This window comes from Xyrauchen texanus, chromosome 28 (assembly GCF_025860055.1).
Source record: "Xyrauchen texanus isolate HMW12.3.18 chromosome 28, RBS_HiC_50CHRs, whole genome shotgun sequence".
Classification (NCBI taxonomy): domain Eukaryota; kingdom Metazoa; phylum Chordata; class Actinopteri; order Cypriniformes; family Catostomidae; genus Xyrauchen; species Xyrauchen texanus.
The window spans coordinates 40,887,322-40,909,414 of record NC_068303.1 but is presented as its reverse complement, the minus strand read 5'-3'; the positions used below and the strand labels follow the sequence as shown (position 1 = coordinate 40,909,414).

General features: G+C 39.2%; 1 protein-coding gene across 7 annotated transcripts in view; it reads left to right on the top strand.

Moving 5' to 3' along the window:
* Positions 1-22,093, top strand: part of LOC127621843 (protein 4.1-like) — a 151,090-nt gene that overhangs the window by 86,045 nt on the left and 42,952 nt on the right. For all 7 annotated transcript variants that reach the window (XM_052095607.1, XM_052095606.1, XM_052095605.1 and 4 more), the window contains exons 8-12: positions 885-1,103; positions 1,857-1,944; positions 11,691-11,843; positions 12,131-12,228; positions 18,905-19,077. In XM_052095607.1, coding sequence (XP_051951567.1) covers positions 885-1,103; positions 1,857-1,944; positions 11,691-11,843; positions 12,131-12,228; positions 18,905-19,077 — 731 coding nt within the window. The remainder of the gene's footprint in view (positions 1-884; positions 1,104-1,856; positions 1,945-11,690; positions 11,844-12,130; positions 12,229-18,904; positions 19,078-22,093) is intronic.

The following is a 22,093-nucleotide window of genomic DNA, read 5'->3' as shown; positions in this document are numbered from 1 at the left end:
TCAAAATCAAGATGATCCCCACTCCTCTTTCTCAAGTTCTTCTATTTGATTCATATGTCACAGTTCTCACTTCTTCAGTGTGTCATGTTGTTCTACAACTGCACAGAGTTTTTATTTTTAAGTCTGATGGAGCATCAACTTCTAATGGCAGGTAATGGGAACACTCAACAATCACGATTCTCTTATGAATTACTCAACAAGCTCGTTAATTAGACAAAACATGTAATATTAATACAATCATATAAGATGCAAACACACAATTCACCCCATCACAGTAAATGAGCCACTGTAAAATCATCAATACATCAACACATATCATTATAAACTCAATAGCAAATAACAGAACAACAATGAGTTATATTGTACAGAGGACGGGGCAGAGATGATTTGTGGGTGTTTAGTGCCTCTGGAATGTATATGTGGTTCCTCTATATGTGTTTATTATGGTATAATGCTTTTATTCTTGTAATTGATTGTTTTCAGTTTCCCTTTGTAATTTCTTTTTCTATATTGTAATTACTATATTTATGTTCATATTTAATGTAGAATGTGAGTGCAAATATAGGAAGTTGTCAATCAGCTGATGCTTTTATACAAAGTTCATGACATTATATTTTTTAAAGTGATGTTAGATGACTTGTTCACAGTAATAGTAACAGTTATAACACCTGGACAACTTCTTAGTGTGTGAACGTGTGTGACCAAACTTCCTATCTTTTAGTTGAACATGCACCCTTTAACTGCCTGTCAAACACTAAGATTTCCCTCTTATTATCAGTCAAACCTGTCCGCACATATTATTTTCACAAGGGAACAATGCAGGTGAAGGTTAATGTGTCTGACACATACAAAGACTGTAAGTTTATCTCCCCTCATCTCTGCAGGTTTCTGTTGTGCCTTCAGTTGAGGCAGGATATTGCATCAGGACGATTGCCCTGTTCGTTTGTCACACATGCACTGCTCGAATCATACGCCCTGCAGGCTGAGCTTGGTGACTATGACCCAGAAGAACATCGTCTGGACTACATCTCAGACTTCCAGTTCGCTCCAAACCAGACCAAGGAGCTGGAGGAGAAGGTGGTGGAGCTGCACAAGTCCCACAGGTCTGACGAACAAAAACAGCCCTATAACCAAACATTTTAAATCCATAAATAAAATCTAAAAGACAGAATGAGAAAAGAAACAAAAGAACATATGTATGAAAGAAAAAAGAATGAGAAAAGAAGAAATAAGAGTACAGTTATGTATTATTCACACTGTTCATGAATCCATATTCCACTAAACTGCACGAGATTCTGTCTTTGGGTCGTCCAATCAGAATTCAGCTGAATCATTTTCAGTGTGATCTGTGAACGCAGATTTCAGGTGGGTCTTTCTCTCCATCGTTTGGTACGTGATGTGTAAATCCTCTGCAGCAGGGGGCAAAATGAAGTTTTGGGCTTGAATGAGATTATTTACTGGCCATAAATATTTCCACCCGCTGATTTGATTCCCAGATGAGTTTATGAATGCGTTCTTTTCCTATTCCAGCATCCACCACTGATTTATTTTGAAAGTCTTACAGCTGCCAACTTTGAAATTCACATTGCTTATTTAAATTCATCGCCATAATAAACTGACCTTCAAATGCCCTGACCTTTCATTTCGAGGATGAACCTCTTGGGACTTTAATTGAAGTGTCTCATGCCCCGTTCCCAAACATCCCAGTGCAGGACGGAACAAAGCCCACAGTGTGTAACAGTCCTAAATGTGTTTATGGCATGTGAAGGTTGGACTGCTGAGATTTATGCTCATGTCAGTCGTGTAGTTAACTCATATCTCAACTAAAAATCATCCTGTACCCTCTTCTCTTTCAGGGGTATGACTCCGGCCCAAGCAGATGCCCAGTTTTTGGAGAATGCAAAAAAGCTCTCCATGTACGGTGTGGATTTGCATCACGCCAAGGTAGAACATCTACAGATGATGCCGTCGATACACTCACGGCGAAGTTCTTCTTCATTCTTTGCTAGATTTTAAATTATCGTAACAGGTATTTATTTTATTTTTTGTTGCAGTCTGGAGCTCTGATTATTCTAATTAAATACAGTTTTTTTTTACATTGCAAATTAGTGAAAAGTTTAATTTAAACATTTACGAGAACTTTCAAGGTGGCATTTCAGTAAGTGTGCTGGCTCAGGAGTAAGCGGCCTGTGCAACAGTAGACAGTTTGACCGTTCACCTGATTTTGGAACAGAGCTTTCGTCAGTAGCGGTTCACTTACGGAATATTTCACTTTCACATTAATCGCAGATCATTCTGCAGTTCACATGAAGAGAATCTCAGACCCCACTTTTACATACTCAAGTGCAGTTCCTTAGTGTGTAATCAACTCTTATTCTATTTTACCCCCACTCCAATTAACCTTATCAACAAAATCCATTATCTAATGAGAATGACACAGGGGTGACTTCAGCTGAACAAACACTCACACAGTGTGTGTGTTCGTGTGTGTGTGTGTGTGTGTGTGTGTGTGTGTGTTCATGTTCGTGTGTTCAGCAGTAATGAGGGTATCAAGGTCTGGGAAAAAATCTGTTGCCATTTTTAAACTTGCAGAGGAATATCAGCTCACTGGCTCTTTTCCCATATTCAGTTTATCTCCCCAACGACCCCTCTCTTAAATACTCCAGCTGAAGGAACCGCTTGTGGTATTCAGTGTTCCTGGAGTATCTCATGACCTTTAAGGACTGACACATGGTGTTGTATTAGTCTTATTCTGTCATGTCCTTATAGAAGGCATATTTGGTGTTGATTGATTGTTTTTTAATTGGGTCCTTTGGTACCTAGTAAACAGACCAGAAAAACCCAGGGAATATTACTAATGTTTTATTAGATTTAGAGGTAATTTCCTGTCCCCGAACAAACATTTGAACTGTGGTTGTGTGGGTCTGTTTTTTTAAAGCCAAACACATTTTCAGCACAAATTTGCAGTGAATGTGTTTGATTCTAGATCTGATCAAGTTCTGAAATCTTTAAAAACAAAAAATAAAATATCCCAAGGTACTCGAATTGTGTAGAAAAGTTAAAAAGCCTTTATTAAATCATGGCTTTTAGAAGTAAAATTGGTGACAGATACACCTACGCGTTGCGGCTTATGCCTTCATCAGGGTGTGTGTAATAAACAAAATCACAGGTACATTTTTTTTTTCAGATTAACAGTTTTTATTGATTCACAGAAACTTCCAGAGTACCACACAATACATATGTATAGAATCAACATTTTTACTCTGATACTCCCCAACCCCCTCCCCAACCCCCATAATTAAGATAAATGTTGAGGAAAAAGAAAATATTAGCATACATACATATACCATTACAATTTCACTTTCGAGCGTGAGCATGGTTCTAACACAGTTATTACTGCCCTTTTTCCAAATATGTTAAGTATCTGGACCATTTCTTATAGTATAGATTTACTTTATCAGTCTGTTTATAAGACATTTTTTCAAATGCGGACACTCTACCTAGTTCTGTTATCCATTCCTGAAAAGAAGGGGCCTCCTCTGACTTCCAACTCCTAAGAATTATCTGTCTGCCAATCATTAAACTGGTTTGTACCCAGGACATTATGTGATTGTCTCTTATTTCATTATCTATCCACACACCTAATATAAACAATTGAGGACATAATGAAATATGAGTATCCAAAATTGTGCAAATGTGTTCATGAACTTTTTTCCAGAAATCCTGAATTTTTGTACAAGACCACAGAGCATGTGTTAAATCTCCATTATCAGTTTTACACCTCCAGCAATATGGTGTTTCTTTTAACCCAAGTCTATACAATCTGGACGGAGTCCAGTAAAAACGGTGCAGAATCTTAAACTGTATAAGGCGTATCTTTGCATCCCTAGATGTCGTTTTGACATTCTTTAAAACTCTATTCCATTCCTCATCATTGAATATCAGATTCAGATCTCTTTCCCAAATTTTCTTAAGAGCTAATAAAGCTCCATCACCAAGACTTTGAATCAACCAGGAATAAGTACACTGATGCTTCATGACCCTTCCCATATGCCAAAATTACCATGCAGTGTAGATCTGCTGACTCAGGTAACTGCTGAACTAGAACCAAAATTAGTACAAAGTAAATGTCGTAACTGTAAATACCTGAAAAACTGAGATCTAGATATACCATACTGTTGTTGTATGTGTTCAAATGACTTCAGACTGCCATTTTCATAAAGGTCGCTTAATATAACGACACCCTTCTTAATCCATTCCTTCCATAGAAAGGGGGTTTTATTAATACGCAATTTAGGGTTCAGCCAGATACTTGAACAAGCATTTAGGTAAGGGTCAAAGCTTCGCATACGGGACGTTTTTAACCATACTGCCTGCAAGTGTGAAATAATAGGATGTTTTTTCACCTCTCCTTCCAGTTTAATGGACAGACTCTGTAACAAAGAGATAGACGGCAAGATAGATTGTTCAATCCTATACCAAGGGGGGGCTCGCTCAGGAGGAAGTTACCAATGAGCCAGGTGTCTAAGACTAAAAGCATAATAATAAAACAAAATATTAGGCAGGCCTAGACCACCTTTCTCAACAGGTCTCTGTAACTTATTAGAATGCATCCGAGGTCGCTTACCATTCCAAATTAAAGCCTTACATAATCTGTCAAACTGTTTAAAGTAAGAGAGAGTTATTTGTATTGGGAGAGACTGTAATAGATAATTCAGTTTTGGCGTACAACTCATTTTAATTACATTAACTTTTCCAGCCATTGACATACTGTATGGAGTGGAGCCCATCTATCCATATCGCAGGAAATCTTTTTTCATTAAGGGGTCAAAATTAACTCTCACTAAATCATTCAAATTTGGGGGAATAAAATGCCTAAATATCTAATGCCTGATTTAGGCCATTGGAATGTGCCAGGGTGAAACGCTGAGGCAGGGCAAAAAGCAGTCAATGCAAGAGCTTCTGATTTAGACCAATTCACCCTATAACCTGAAAACTTAGAGAAGATATCAATTATTCCAAGAAGACAAGGTATAGACCTACAAGGGTCAGAAACAAATAATAGAATGTCATCAGCATAAAGCATAAGCTTATGTACCTCTCCCCCCACTACAATACCAGGAAAATCATCATCTTTTCTTATTGCGGCAGCTAAAGGTTCCAAAGCAAGACAGAACAGCAACGGGGAAAGTGGAGAGCCCTGTCGGGTCCCTCTGTCAAGCGGAAAATACTCTGAAATTAGGCCGTTGGTTTGAACCGCTGCTACCGGTTGTTTATACAGTAATTTGATCCATCTTATAAACGTGTTTCCAAACCCATAAACTTCTAGAATTTTAAAAAGATACTTCCACTCCACCATGTCAAAAGCCTTCTCAGCATCCAGTGAGACAGCGGCAATTGGGGTCTGCTCCTCCCCTACTGCCCACCAAATGTCAATAAACCGTCGAATGTTATCAGAAGAACTACGGCCGCTAATAAACCCTACTTGATCTACGTGTATAAGTGCTGATATAACTTTATTTAAACGATTAGTTAGGATTTTTGACAATTTTTAGATCCAGTTGAATCAACAATATTGGACAGTAACTTTTGCACTCACTTGAATCTTTATCCTTCTTAAGTATAAGACTAATTAGGGCTTGTGACATTGTTGGTGGTAATTCCTCCCTCTGAAATGCCTCCATAAAGACTTCTAGCATTAATGGAGCAAGTTCTTTAACATTATCTCTAAAAAATTCAGCGGGAAAACCATCCGGACCCGGAGCTTTCCCCGTGGGCAATGCTTTGATCACCTCCATCACTTCCTCCAAAGTTATATCTGAATCCAGAAGTTGCTTCTGGTCATTTGAAAGCCTAGGGAGATCTAGCGGTTCCAGGAATCTACTAATATCCTCATCAGTTGATGACGACACTGATTTGTAAAGACCTATGTAGAATTCTTTAAATGTTCTATTTATCATCCGCAGCGGCAGTAAATATATCTCCCCTGGTAGACCTGACAGATGGAATAATGGAGGAGAACTCCTTGTGCTTAATATAATTAGCTAGAAGTTTCCCTGCCTTATCTCCTGACTCAAAATATGTCTGTCTTGTCCTGAATAACAAAAATTCAATCTTTTGAGACAAAATTATGTTATATTTTAATTGAGTTAGTTCTCTAAGACCACTAGATGTCACCTGGCGTTTCATCTTTGTTTCAATCCTCTTAATGCTATTGTCCAACTCTAATAGTTCTTGTGCTTTAAGTTTTTTAGAGTGTGCGGCAAATTGAATGATACATCCCCTAATAACTGCCTTAAGAGCATCCCATACCACTCCCACTGAGGATACTGATGACCAATTAGTTTCTATGTAAACATTAATTTCTGTTTTTAGCATTTGTTGGAATACTGGGTTTTGTAAGAGAGATGTATTAAGACGCCATCTAGACGATTTTTTCCTCTCTATAGAAGGTTTCAACTCTAAACATACCCAGGCATGGTCCGAGGTGATGATATTCCCAATTTTACATGCAATGACAGAAGGGATAAGTGATTTTGATAGAAGGAAAAAGTCAATTCTAGAGAAAATGTTATGTGCATTCGAAAAGAAGGTATAGTCCCTCCCATTTGGATTCAGGAGTCTCCAAATGTCTATGAGGCCGAGAGATTGACACATCCTATGTACTATAAATTTTGCTTTAGGTGTGTTATATACTTTTGAGCAGCTATGATCTAGGAGTGGATCCATTAACAAATTAAAATCCCCGCCCAGCACAATCTTATAGTTCACAGCAGATCGTAACTTCACTTCCAAATCTATAAAAAAATTCTGATTGTCAAGATTGGGCGCATAGATATTGGCCAATAATATATTTTGCCCCTGTATTTCAGCCCAGACCATAATAACTCTTCCAAATGTATCTTTCATTTGTTTAACACATCTAAATTGCAAATGCTTTTTTATTAATATTATAACTCAAAAAAACCACCCCCCACAAGTCCAAAGGTCCATGACTCGTTCAAGAGGCGTTCACGCGACAGTTCTGCTACTCCGATAGTCATGACTCATGACTGATGAAATTCAATGATCTCCCCTCTAGTCTTAAATGTAACAAACAACCATGCCAGTATTATTGACATGTATTCTGTATGCAATAAAATACAGCTGTTACAGCTAAAACTACAAAAAAAAAAAATCTTTAGAGGTGGAGAAAAAAAAGAAGTATATCCGCGATCACTCCATTTTTTCAATGAAGGCCATAGCCTGTCGTGGGCAAAAAAAGGTCCTGTGCCCATTCTTAGTTCCGATTCGCAATTTTGCAGGATAAAGCAGTGCGAAGCTCACCTTCTTCATGTGAAGCATTTTCTTGCATTCCTTGAATCTGTCTCGCTTCTGCTGTGTTGATCTGGCGAAATCAGGAAAGATCATAACATTATTGTTCTCCCAGCATAGTTTGCCTTTAACCCTCGCCGCCCGTAACACAAAGTCCCTGTCGGCTGACCGTATGAATCTTGCCAAAACCGGCCGGGGTCTATCTGTTGAGTTGAGGCGCTGACCGGGAGATCTGTGTGCATGTTCAATTTTAAGCTGTCGGTCCGTCGAATCAATCAATTGCGGGATAAGTCCATCCAGAAAGCTCACCATTTCCTGGCCTTCTTTCCCTTCCGGGATCCCGACGATACGAATATTATTGCGTCTGTTCCGGTTCTCCATGTCTTCCATTTTGTCCCATATCTGCTCCAGCTCGGTTTTGGTGGCAGGTGGATTCGCCTGTGATTCTTTCTTGGCCCCCTCTAAAAACTCCACCCGTTTTTCAACCTCATCCAGTCTTGTAATCAAAGAGGATAGTTTAGCCTCCACCGACGCGGTAGTTTTACGTATCTTCGCAATTCCCTCCATGTCACCTGAGATTTTTGTCAGAATTGTATAAATATTCGCGATGTCCTGGCTTCCATCAGTAACGTTATGTACGTTGTCGTGATCCGCAACCAGGCCATCTTGGTCCTCCTGAGTGGCGTCGGGCGTGTGCGAACGCAGGTGCCTTTTAATATCCCCACAGGCCGAGGATTTCGGAATTTTAGACATCGTCTGCTTCCAGTATTACTTAAATGACCGAATAATTGGTGTTTTCACCGAATCAAAATAATTAACAGGATAATTGTAGCAAACTGAAGCGGAGCTCGCTGCTAAGCTGCCTCTCGCATCGCGTCACGTGACTCCAATCACAGGTACATTTTAAGTAGCAGTTAATTAATCAAATAGCAAACACCTGGTCACACTATGCAAGGCAACCTGAAAGGAGAAAAATATATACACATACATATACACATATATACACACATATACATGCATATACAGTGAGGAAAATAAGTATTTGAACACCCTGCTATTTTGCAAGTTCTCCCACTTGGAAATCATGGAGTGGTCTGAAATTGTCATCGTAGGTGCATGTCCACTGAGAGAGACATAATCTAAAAAACAAAATCCAGAAATCACAATGTATGATTTTTTAACTATTTATTTGTATGATACAGCTGCAAATAAGTATTTGAACACCTGAGAAAATCAATGTTAATATTTGGTACAGTAGCCTTTGTTTGCAATTACAGAGGTCAAACGTTTCCTGTAGTTTTTCACCAGGTTTGCACACACTGCAGGAGGGATTTTGGCCCACTCCTCCATCCAGATCTTCTCTAGATCAGTCAGGTTTCTGGGCTGTCACTGAGAAACACATAGTTTGAGCTCCCTCCAAAGATTCTCTATTGGGTTTAGGTCTGGAGACTGGCTAGGCCACGCCAGAACCTTGATATGCTTCTTACAGAGCCACTCCTTGGTTATCCTGGCTGTGTGCTTCGGGTCATTGTCATGTTGGAAGACCCAGCCTCGACCCATCTTCAATGCTCTAACTGAGGGAAGGAGGTTGTTCCCCAAAATCTCGCAATACAAGGCCCCGGTCATCCTCTCCTTAATACAGTGCAGTCGCCCTGTCCCATGTGCAGAAAAACACCCCCAAAGCATGATGCTACCACCCCCATGCTTCACAGTAGGGATGGTGTTCTTGGGATGGTACTCATCATTCTTCTTCCTCCAAACACGGTTAGTGGAATTATGACCAAAAAGTTCTATTTTGGTCTCATCTGACCACATGACTTTCTCCCAGGACTCCTCTGGATCATCCAAATGGTCATTGGCAAACTTAAGACGGGCCTTGACATGTGCTGGTTTAAGCAGGGGAACCTTCCGTGCCATGCATGATTTCAAACCATGACGTCTTAGTGTATTACCAACAGTAACCTTGGAAACGGTGGTCCCAGCTCTTTTCAGGTCATTGACCAGCTCCTCCCCTGTAGTTCTGGGCTGATTTCTCACCTTTCTTAGGATCATTGAGACCCCACGAGGTGAGATCTTGCATGGAGCCCCAGTCCGAGGGAGATTGACAGTCATGTTTAGCTTCTTCCATTTTCTAATGATTGCTCCAACAGTGGACCTTTTTTCACCAAGCTGCTTGGCAATTTCCCCATAGCCCTTTCCAGCCTTGTGGAGGTGTACAATTTTGTCTCTAGTGTCTTTGGACGGCTCTTTGGTCTTGGCCATGTTAGTAGTTGGATTCTTACTGATTGTATGGGGTGGACAGGTGTCTTTATGCAGCTAACGACCTCAAACAGGTGCATCTAATTTAGGATAATAAATGGAGTGGAGGTGGACATTTTAAAGGCAGACTAACAGGTCTTTGAGGGTCAGAATTCTAGCTGATAGACAGGTGTTCAAATACTTATTTGCAGCTGTATCATACAAATAAATAGTTAAAAAATCATACATTGTGATTTCTGGATTTTTTTTTTTAGATTATGTCTCTCACAGTGGACATGCACCTACGATGACAATTTCAGACCCCTCCATGATTTCCAAGTGGGAGAACTTGCAAAATAGCAGGGTGTTCAAATACTTATTTTCCTCACTGTACATATAATAATAATAAAAAAAATAATAATAAAAGATCTTATTTTCAATTCGGAGCCCGAGGTTACATCTCTAAACATTTTAGTCTTAATCATATTATCACAGTGATTACAGTTGCCACACCTGTAATTTCCTGCACTTAAACTTAACCAGGTATTGGAATTGAACTGGCCAAAAGGAATATTCTCGGTCATCCATAAAGGGTGAAAGCTATCTGCTCTTAATATGGTATTTCTGTCGGTTTCTTTCCTAAAAATAGTGGTATACATCTCACCATTACTTTCTTTAAAGATTTTTAAGTCCAAAAAATGAATCTGAGTATGTGAAAAATCAAGACTCAACTTCAAATTGACATTGGTATTATTTAAATAAGTGTGAAATTATTACTCACATTTGATGTTTTGTGCTTGAACCACAAAGATGATTTACCAAAACACAGCTGATCCTCACAAGAACGTTTCCAGGTCACAGTTCACCCCTAACATAAAGTTCAATTAAATATGTTTTGTAGAAATATATAGTCATAGGACTAATATTATTTATTTATTTTTGCGGTTGTTTGTAATTCTTACATTTAATTACTTATCACTGCTGTTTGTGTATTACAGTCAACCCTTCAAACCATTAAGTACAAATGACTAAAAGATTTGTATTTAAATCAGCATGTCAAATAATTGCTTGATATTATTAAAAATATATTTAGGTTAAAATTGTAACACTTTTACTGTATGGCAGTATTTGTTAACAGTACATTTAAGCATCATATATTTTACAGCATTTATTGAGCTTAATGTTCATTTGTGAAAATGCAAATGTTCATTAATAGTTCACATTTAAGTTATTTAAAAAATGTATATGTTGAAATTTACATTAACCAACATTAAGGAATGCTGTGAAAGTATTGTTCATTATAAAATACACCCTTACTGTCAAGAGAAATGTGTCATTTTCTTTGTAACTGATTTTCTTTTTACTATTTTGAAACACATTTTTGCCTTCACTTATTCATTTGAAATCATTCCGCCATGCGACATTCATTTTAAATTACAGTCTGTGTGATTTCTCAGAGGTCATAAAAGAGGTCATAAAGAGGTCATAAAAGAGGTCATAAAAGCAAGTCAATTTACTGTATATTTTCATTTCTTTTGATATTTGAGGTGAAAAATGAACCACACATGTTCTTGACAGGTTTCGTGAGATTCACCCAGGTTTTGTTTAATTGAAAATGAGCAGCAGCAGCAGAACCTCATGTGCTCTCTTCAGAGGGTCAGAGGTCACGTGAGGCCTGCAGGTTTGAGCACTGAGAGCTGCTGAACTGTTAAAAGTCTGAGCTCAATCTGTTATCGGCAGTATTGATTTCTGTCTCAGCTCTACAGTTAACACAGTCGGATCAATGACCTGTGCTCCACGGCCCAAAAGCACTAGCAATAAAGACCCATTGAGGACGTTACGTAGAAGCATTGTATTAAGAGAAGTGCTTGAATGATGAGAGACTTCACTGGCATGATTCAATATTCTAATGATCACGTTCAAATGACATGACACATCTAATAACATGAAGGCGTTGAACAAGTTGGAGTTTGAAATGAGCTTTAAATGTAGCTGTGAGAGTAGAGGACGTAAAGTCACGTGTGTCTATGGACGTTTGCCGTGTTTATTTGTTCATAAAAAAATTTGGTCATAAAAGCGCTTATTATTTTTTTTTTACATTTCACATTTTGATAATGACACAATTTTGTTTTCAACAGGATTGTGAGGGAGTTGATATCATGTTGGGGGTGTGTTCAAACGGTTTATTAATCTATAAGGATCGTCTGCGGATAAACCGTTTCGCCTGGCCCAAAATCCTCAAGATCTCCTACAAACGCAGCAACTTCTACATCAAGATCAGGCCAGGAGAGGTACGATCATCTTAACACAACCAGCACTGCAGAAAACACACAGATAAAACTATATGTCTGCCTTCCCTTCTGCAAAAGCAATGTTCCATGATGCACTGACGGTGTCAGATTGTAATAACATTGTACTTTGATGCATACATGGTACTTTTTGTTATTGTCTTTGTCATAATTCCGTATAGTCCAGAAACACTCACAGGAATGGGAGTTGACCCGTATTTTGGTCATGATGCTCATATTTGATACATTTTCATCTCTCATTCATGTTTCATGAAGTCTTTGTGTTTCAGGCTGAGCAGTTTGAGAGTACAGTTGGCTTCAAGTTGCCCAACCATCGTGCGGCCAAAAGAGTTTGGAAAGTGTGTGTGGAACACCACACCTTCTTCAGGTAAACACACACTCTTTTGACTTCCCTTCATCAGACACACAAGTGCTGATTATGCTCCAGGTGTGTGTGTGTGTTGTTTTTGTCTTGACTGCCATGTGTGCTGTGAGCGGTCGGGTTGCTGTAGCGTGTGTGAAGTGAGCATGCAGTGAGGTGTGTGTAATGCAGATGGTGGGCCACGCTGACTTCACATGACATCTGTGCTGCTGGGTGCAGAATTTCTCTACCTCTCTATTACAAGACTGGCCAGTAGGATTGGGAACCAAGAACCTAGTTTTGTTTACCTATTTATTTTTAATACTGAAACCGTATGATTTTCATGACTTTTGATTCTGTTAACAGTTCTCGAATGTGCAAGCACTGTGCTAAAATACGGCACTGCCCTCTACTGAATCTTCATCATAAAACACACAGCATGCCTAGTGTATTCTCATTCCTGAACTAAAGACTCTAAAGAGCCAGTTCTTCTTAGTGAATCAAAAACACTTCTACGTCAATCGAAGCGGTTATTCGCAAGTATTAATTTCCAACTCCAAATGAAATAAGAACTGTTGAAGGTTCACTATCCTGAAGTGCAACATTAGGCTACATAACACAAACAAAAGTGTGTCTGGAACTGTTTCTGTTTATATCATGTACTTCTGACCTGCGAGACTTTAATCAAGCTGTGCAATTACTGACTGCTTGTTCATATGACAATGTGTAATTAAAGAGTTTTGGTGTTATCAGTGCAATTTTATAAAGATTTCCTCCAGTCCAGTTTTGTAACTCTATTCTATTCCATTTCATTCTATTCTGTGTTCTATTTCATTCTGGATTCTTTTCTGGATTCTGTTTTGTTCTGTAGAAGACTGGCCAATATTTGCACTGCCCCAGCCATATGACACTATTCTATTCCATTTTATTCTATAATGTATCCTGTTCTGTTCTAGGGCTGGGCGATATGCAAAAAACTATATTTTCACAATATTTTATGGAAATAATATTGTGATATTTGATTACATAATCAACCCCCATGCTGTGACTGTCTGTGAATATTTGTACTTTTATTGATTTTGCTTTAAAAATGTAATTCATGAATTGAAACATGAAAAGATATATTTAAATTCAAATAGCATTTTAAACTAAATGAAAAACCAATTAAAATAATGAAGTGATAAAACAATTAATATAACCACCTCCCCAAATCCAAACAACTACCATCTCCAACAGCCTCATTTAACTATGACAACATGTGGGAAATTACTAAGAGCCTAAAAATAAAGAACTAATGACATAAATGTAATGATAATAATAAAAATAGAAATATACCATTACCTCTAGAAAGTTCAACACAACCAACATAATTACCACTTTCAAAATGGCTAAAACAGTTTGTAACTTCACTTAGTCTGTGCCTAAATAAATAGAAAACACAATTCCCCGTGTTCCCAAAATAATGTGTTTTTATTGAATTTGTGCTTGTATTTCATTTTTGTAATACTGCCTAAAGAAAAGAAAATAGAACTCAATTTTAGGTTCATGGTGAACGTGGTCTTGTGTTATTTTATGACATAATCACTTTCGTCTTTTGTTTCTTTAATACAAATATTTTTTAAGTGCACCAGCAGAGTTGTGCTCACAATGCATGTTAAGTGCAAACTGCTCCATGGAAATAAACCAAACTAAACTTTGAGTACCTCCCAAAATGGTCTGAGGTCAATTGCAGGATTCTCAAACCCGACACTATTCTTGCAAACAGTTTTCAGACAACTGAAACAAAGAAGAGTGAGAACTCTTAACATGTGCATCCACGAGATGCTCCCACTGCACGCCTCTGAACAAACAGCACATCAGACACAGGCATTGACGACTATTGTTTGTTCTTAAAAATATAATATAGTGTCTTTCTTCAACGGCGTGTCTGTGTTTAACAGCATTTCTTATCATGTGTTACTCAAAGACGTCTTACAGGTCAGCCACCACTTTTGTGGGTAGATGAACAAATTTACTCACTCGTGAAACACCTGCATTTGGAGGAGGAGCTTGTCCCATTTGGCGGGCATGCATGTGCAACACAAAACACACCCTGTGCTGCTATTTAATATATTATCTTGCAACTTCCCAGATCCATGGTTTTGGCTTTTACCAATATTGTCTGTCATCATCTGTCAATGAGGGTCAAAATCAGCATCGGGAGATTTATAAGACATCACCCATGTTCAATAACATCGTCCTATCACCCAGCCCTACTCTGTACAAGACCAACCAAAATTTCCGCTGGCACAGCCAGTGACTATTGTATTCCATTTTATTCTATTCTGTATTCTATTCTGTTCTGTACAAGGCTGGCCAAAATTTCCATCAGCCCAGCCATATGAATCTGTTCAATTCTATTCTCTATTCTATTTAATTAATTTATTTATTCTGTATTCTATTCTACATTCTTTTATATGTTCTATATATTCTATTTTGTCCTATATTCTCTGCCCTTTATTCTATATTTTATTGTATTCTTTACTGTATTCTATTCCTTTTCGAGACCAAGAATCAAAAAATTACTATTTGTTCTAGATTTAGCAGAGGACACATGCAATGTTGTCATAGATTTTGGCCAAAATGGTAATTTAAGCAGAATTTCACTGGCTTACTGTTTGGAACCGCTTTCATCTTCATTTCATGCCTAAAAATGCTGCCTAGGTAGGTAGTTCACTAGGGTTTGAAACAGAGCCAATGTGTGTCAGAGAGCGAGACAGAGACCGAAAAGTTCAAAGGATTTATTAACTATAAATATCCACTTCAACTGTGCTGGTGAAGACTGAGGACTCTGGCACCGGCTGCAGTAGCTGCGGGAAGTTTTATGGGAAATCCGTGAATAGTGTGTTCATAGGCGACATGCCACATGTGTGCATGTGGAAGTCAGGAGCAGATTCATAGGAATCTTCCGTTGAAGCATAATGAGGTGCAGAGAACAATGTCCAGCATACTGGAAGGCATTCACTCTCCCGACACATGGGCAGAGATGAAGAATCATCCATTGAAGACTCGTGAGCACAGAGAACAAGCGTACAGCAAAATGGGAGGGAACCACACTCCCGATACGTGGGCAGAGATGGGCAACCAACAGATAAACGAGACAGGACCAACCAGGCAGAGAGAGTGTGGCAAACAAGGGACAGGTGTTTAAGGAAAGGGTCATTGTCCAAAGGCCTGTGAGGAGGCCTCAGAGCAGAGGTGGGGACTGGCTGCCTGGAAGGCAGCCTCAGGACTTAGAGGACAGAGTTCTGGGCGGTAGCTGCTGGATAGGGGTCAAAGGACTGGACAGGGGGCAGTTTCTGTGAGGACTGACATGGACAGGACTGACAGCGGCAGGAGAATGGCCCCCGTGGCAGTGAGCGCTGACAGTGGCAGGAGAATGGCTTCCATGGGCTTGGACGCTGGCAGGGGCAGGGGAGCGGCCTCCGTTGCCGTGGATTCTGGCAGCAGCAAGGGAACAGCCTCCGTGGCTGAGGATGCTGACAATGGCAGGGGAACATCTTCCGCGGCCTTAAGTGCTGGCACAAAGCCATACAACTACATTCAACAATCCAGCAAAGATCATGACACACGAGGGGATTAAAATAAGCAGGAACAAACAAGGGACAAGTGCCACTCGCCAGCTGAAATTTGGAATGATCAGCGTTCTCTTGGAAAAGCTGATTCTGCGTGTCAGCTGCACCTGTAACACATGAGGGAGGAATGTCAACACAATTAGTCCAAAACAAACAGAACACTGAGCATGAGTGTCCGGATCCCGGCACAGACTGAAACTGAACAATACAGGAAGTCAGGATCCAGACACCATGCTCCGGACATGAAACATGACTGACTGAAGAGTGCACGGTGGTCACAACCGGACACGTGCACTCACAAAAGACATGGGTTGATGTCATGGTCCCGTCAGACAAAACCCCAACCTGACAGAGTGACAGGACCATGACATTTACCGTAGATTCCACGGCGGAAACTCACACCCGTACCCCTGCGCTCAACACAAAGACAGGACCTGAAACACAAGACAGAACATGGTGCGATGATGTCACGGTTCCATCAGACAAAAACCCAACCTGACAAGGTGACAGGACAGTGACAGTGTGATCAGCAGATTGTGCCATGAAGATCTCCAAATGTTCAAAGATCTAAGTGTTTTGAGGCACCACAGAATTTGTCACTGTCCTTCAGCAACCTCTCTCCATAAGGATGCGTCCTGCAGCAAAATCTTTCCCTCCAGAGTGCAGGCTGCCCATATGTCTTTATTTCATGATGGGACCTCCTCAGGGGGCCAGATGTAGAAGGAATTAGGTTAAAGACAAGATGGCATGATGTTAATATGTCTGAGGGTGTGTTTCAGACTGACTTGAACTCAATGCACATTACCCGCATGCTAGTGGTGCTGTTGGTTTTGGCTCAGAACAAGATAAAACTCTCACGCGTGCCAGCACAATCAGACTGATCTCAGTCTTTGCTCAGAAATATCTAATTTTAAACTTTTTAATACTCAACGTACAATTCAACAACACATCCCCAGCTCTCAGATAATGATTTTTACTGTCTAAAAACAAACAGGACTTGTGTTTAATGGAAATATACTCTGTCTTCAGTAAAAATTTGTTAATTTAGCTGTGAAGTTGTACAAATTGTCCTTTTTAGGCAGGACATCAAGGTGGATTCATGTCAAGACAAGTTTTTCAAACTGTACACAAAAACATAGTGTGAGATGCCCATTGTATACAATTACAGAGCTGTGATGCTGAAAAAAGCAAGATGGCCAAAAACAAGCAAATGCAAAACATTGCCAGAGTACAAGAACGAGTCCTTTTTGAACGGCCCCTAATTTACCTTGGAGTGATTGACACCTTATTGCAAAATTAATTACTTTAATTTTTGTCTGTCATAATGTAATGTCTTCTAATTATCTTCATTTCTGTGCTTTTTTTTACAGCAATTATTAATATGCATTTAATTTGATTAATGAAACAACATATGTCATTAATTTTATAAGCCAAAAGTATTGGCAATGACATCAATTTTGTGTTTTGCAAAGTTTTCTGCTTCAGTATTTGTAGATTATATTTTCACATGTTTCTATGGTATACTGGAAAACAATTATAATCGTTTCATAAATTTGAAAGGATTTTATTGGCAAAAACATTCAATTTATACAAAGACAATATTTACAGTGTGACCCTTGTTCTTCATAACCTCTGCAATTCACTCTGGCAGGCTGGATATCAGCTTCTGGGCCAAATCCTGACTGATGGCGATCCATTCTTGCCTTATAAGTACTCGGATTTGATCACAATATCTGGGCTTCTGTTTGTCCACTCGCCTTTTGTGGATTGACCACAGGTTCTCTATGGGATTAAGATCCGGGGATTTGCCTGGACACAGATTCAAAATTTCAATGTAATGATCTCCGAGCCACTTCATTATCACTCTTTCCTTGTGACATGGTGCTCCATCATGCTGGAAAATGCACGCATCATCACCAAATTGCTCCTGTATCGTTGGGAGAAGTTGCTCTTGCAGGACGTTTGATACCATCCTTTATTCATGGCAGTGTTTTTGGGCAGAATTTTGAGAGAGCCCACTCCCTTGGATTCTTCTCTGGACTATTGATTTTCCAGATGTCCCAAACAGTCGGAAGGTGGCTTCATCAGAGAAAATAACTTTGCACCAGTCTTCTGCTGTCCAATCCTTGTACTGTCTGTGCTTGATGTTTTTCTTTGAGAGAAGTGGCTTCTTTGCTGGCCTTCTTGACACCAGGCCATTGTCCAAAAGTCCTCGCCTCACTGTGCGTGCAGATGCACTCACACAGACCTGCTGCCAATATTGAGCAAGTTCTGCACTGGTGGTGACACGGTTCAGTAGCTGTCTCCTCAGGAGGAGACGGTTCTGGCGCTTGCTGGACACTCTGGGATGTCCTGAAGCCTTCTTCACTGCAGTTGAACCTCTCTCCTTGAAGTTCTTGATGATCCGGTAAATGGTTCTTTCAGGTGCAATATTCTTTGCAGCAATATTCTTTTGCATGGAAGGCCATTTTGATAGAAATCGATAATGGCTGCACGTCTTTCTTTAGAGGAAACATTGCTAACAAGAACACAATGATTGGAAGCACTTCTCTCTTTTATAGCAATCAGTCTGCTCTTTATTATCCCATCAGAATGATAGAGTGATTTCCTTCTCACTAGTACTCGTTCACACTTTCCCAAGTGCTGCTGATATGATTAGTGAAATTATGTTAGCTGGTCATTTTGTGCCGGGACCAAAAAAACTGTGAAATTTGGTAATAAAAAAAGAAATTTGGCTTTTTGCAATCATTTAAAATGCACCTGATCACTCTGCACAATAATCTAGAAACAATGTGAATCAACACCACAACAACTGAAGCAGAAAACTTTGTGAAACACAAATTTTGTCACTGCCAATACTTTTGCCCATGGCTGTACAAGAGTTTGGATACAAGGTATTTGAGATTGGATATATCGTAGCTCATACAGGGTTTGTTAGTGATAGTATCACACCAGTGTCATGCTAACATGTGCAATGTTTGTTTTATGATTATACTTCAAAACTGCTTCTATTATGAGTACATCTCCACGTGTTTACATATGCGAGTATACTTCTTCTGAACGGTGTTGTGTGCTTATTGTGTTTGCAGGTTGATGACTCCTGAGCAGCCCACCAAGACCAAGTTCCTGACTCTGGGTTCCAAGTTCCGTTACAGTGGTAGAACGCAGGCACAGACGCGACAGGCCAGTACCCTTATCGACCGCCCCACGCCGTACTTCCAACGCACCTCCAGTAAACGCATCTCATGCAGTCTTGATGGAGGTATCACTGCTTTTTTTTCTATATGTGCCCAATTAATATATATTGATGCACTTTTTTTCCCACAGCTAGGGATGGAAATCGCAAAGAATTCCTGTTTCGATTCTTCGGAACGATCCCGTTTCCATTAACAATTCTTTTAGTACTTTTGAGTACATTCAAATGTAATTCGTATTTTATTTACTGCCCTCAGCAGCTTGTTACCAAATGATGAGAGAATTTCAGATTTTAACAGCACAGATTCTCTCAAGTGATGCGTTTACACATACATTTTAATTAAGGTATTTTATCCATTCGGACATTTTTATAAACACCACATAATGTATGCCAATATCACATAAATGCAACAAAACTCAAAACTAACATAACACACAATGTGTACAACCATTCAGGTATTATTCTGATTTAAGTCTCACCAAAAATAAGTACACATAACACTAACAATTATTGGTTTATTTTGAGTCGGACTTGACAAAATAAATGACTTGCGTTTTTGATTAACTAAAAGATAAAAAAAAAAATAATTATTAGTTTGTTAAAGAGTTAGACCACTTTGGTGTTGCAGTGGTGCTGAATTGTAGTGCATGAAGTGTCATGAGTATTTTGGCTCGATGTTGCGTCCACATTGCCGAAATAATGCATGTTCAAGAACCGTTAAAGGGGTCATGAAATGCTCTTTTTTTTTTTTTTTTTTTTTTTTTCTTTTAGTTAATCAAAAACGCAAGTCATTTATTTTGTATCTTCACTGAGGTTGACTGATAATGTTAGTGTAACAAAGTTTGTAATTGGGTTGCAAGGAGATGGCAAATCCAAGTCAAACTGTATTTATTTTATAGAACAAAATTGGTAAGATTACACAGCTTAACGCAGTCTCGGGGTGTGTGTGGTTGCTCTCTCTCCCTCACTGCCCTCCGGCTTGTTCTTCAATCCATCTCCAACTCTCACTGAACAGCTGTTAGAGACAGTTATTGCCAGGTGATGATCCTTACCGTTCTCATCTCCTGATCTCGGTCTCCATTCACACGCTGGCGCTCAACCACCCCCCCACCACCACAGTTAGTAATGTTTTTATGCATGTTAACATTCATAATTTAGTAATCTATATAATGTATACCCTGTTTTTGTCCCTATGTCTGAAACACTCAATTTTGGCCTAACAGCCTCCTTAAAACTTCAACGTAAATGTCCACTGTTCTGATTGGGTAACATCGTGCAGTCCCTCAAATTCTGCAATTCTTTTTAACTTATTCTGAAGAGAACAAACAAGCTCCACAACATTATAAAAGTAAATGTCAGAGTTTACACACAACGCACATCCAAAACATTGCATGTGAATATATAGCACCATAAACAGACAGTCATGACATTTGAAATATTCATGAATGGACCTGTTTACTTCCCGGTGTGGTGGTGGCGTAGTGGCTAAAGCACAGGGCTGTTAATCAGAAGGTCGCTGGTTCGAACCCCACGGCCACCACGATTGTGTCCTTGAGTAAGGCACTTAACTCCAGGTTGTTCCGGGGGGATTGTGTCCTTGAGTAAGGCACTTAACTCCAGGTTGTTCCGGGGGGATTGTCCCTGTAATAATTGCACTGTAAGTCACTTTGGATAAAAGCGTCTGCCAAATGCATAAATGTAAATCTAAATGTACTTCCTGTTTTGTATTGGGTTCAATTGTTTTAACTGTCCCAGCCTTCATTATCAGTTTCTTTGCAAAGCTTGAATAGTTTTATGACTGTTCACCAGCATTCCACACTTATAGCCAAAAAAAAAAAACATGCAATCCATGCTAAAATACGCTGATAATCATTATAATCCTGCACTGAAATGCATCTAAACGGTCAAAGACGTCCATCCAGCGCATGTTTTCATACACCAACAATTATAAATGGCGCAGATAGGCAAAGGAACATGTCCGTGACTCGTTTGTGCTCAAAACATCAAAAGGCAGCAGCTGAATGAGAGTGGATTCTCCTCTTCAGAGTTGTAACTTGAAACCGTGTCTTTTAAAAGTGGCCCGGGAGACGTATCAAGTGGTCAATGACGTCTGAATGTTTTTTTGCATGTTTAAAAGCAAAAATAATTTAAAATAGTCCAGATGGTCCCCTTTGGTGTTCAGGAATTGTTTGTGTCTTCTCTCAGTTGCCGAATTAAAGAACCAGGTTTAATGTTAAAAGAAGTAGGTTTTAATGTTTTTGAGCTGTAGAGGCGGTCATGAATTAATATACTCCTAGTGAGGTAAGGTAGTCGTGGAAGTAGAGAAACAAGTTTTTGCAGCTTGGTTTCAATCAATGCTTTTATTGCATTGAGGATTAAGTGTTGTATTCTGTTATTTACAGAATATTTTTACAGTAGAAAGACCTCTTAAAATTTGATTCCTCGTGACATGACCCCTTTATTGGAACCCAAAGTCATGAAATTCGTCCTGTTTCAGTATATTTCAAAGTATGGAACAGTTCTGAATACGAACCAAATCTCAGTTCCCAGCCCTACTCACAGCAACATTGTTTGTTCTTAGGGGTTCATGTTATACATTGTTCTATCAATTGATGTATTAAGTACATTTATAATGTTAGTAAAAGTTTCTTGCAACAAAAAACTGCCATTCCAATCCTCTCTCTGATGCTTACAATTAACATTCGATTGGATTGTTTTGCCTGTTTTAATGTCCACCTGGTTATAATTGAATGTCTGATTACTTAGAAAAGTAATAGCACTCCTTTCCTCAACAAGCCGCATGATCTGAGTTGTCATTCATGTCCGTAATACAAACGGCATGGGAAGAGTTACTTTACACGTTTTATAGAGTCAAGTATGAGCAGCAGTAATGGTGATGTTTGCCTTACCAAACACCAATACTAAATGTTCTGGATGGACAGAGGAGGACGTTTTCTATATTGGACATCAAATTCTCTGAAAATCGATTACATATGACCCATTTAATATGAACTGAAAGGTTGTAGAAGTCATGTTTACTGGTCATTTGAGCTTTGGGTGATCTTTATTGAACACCTGAACT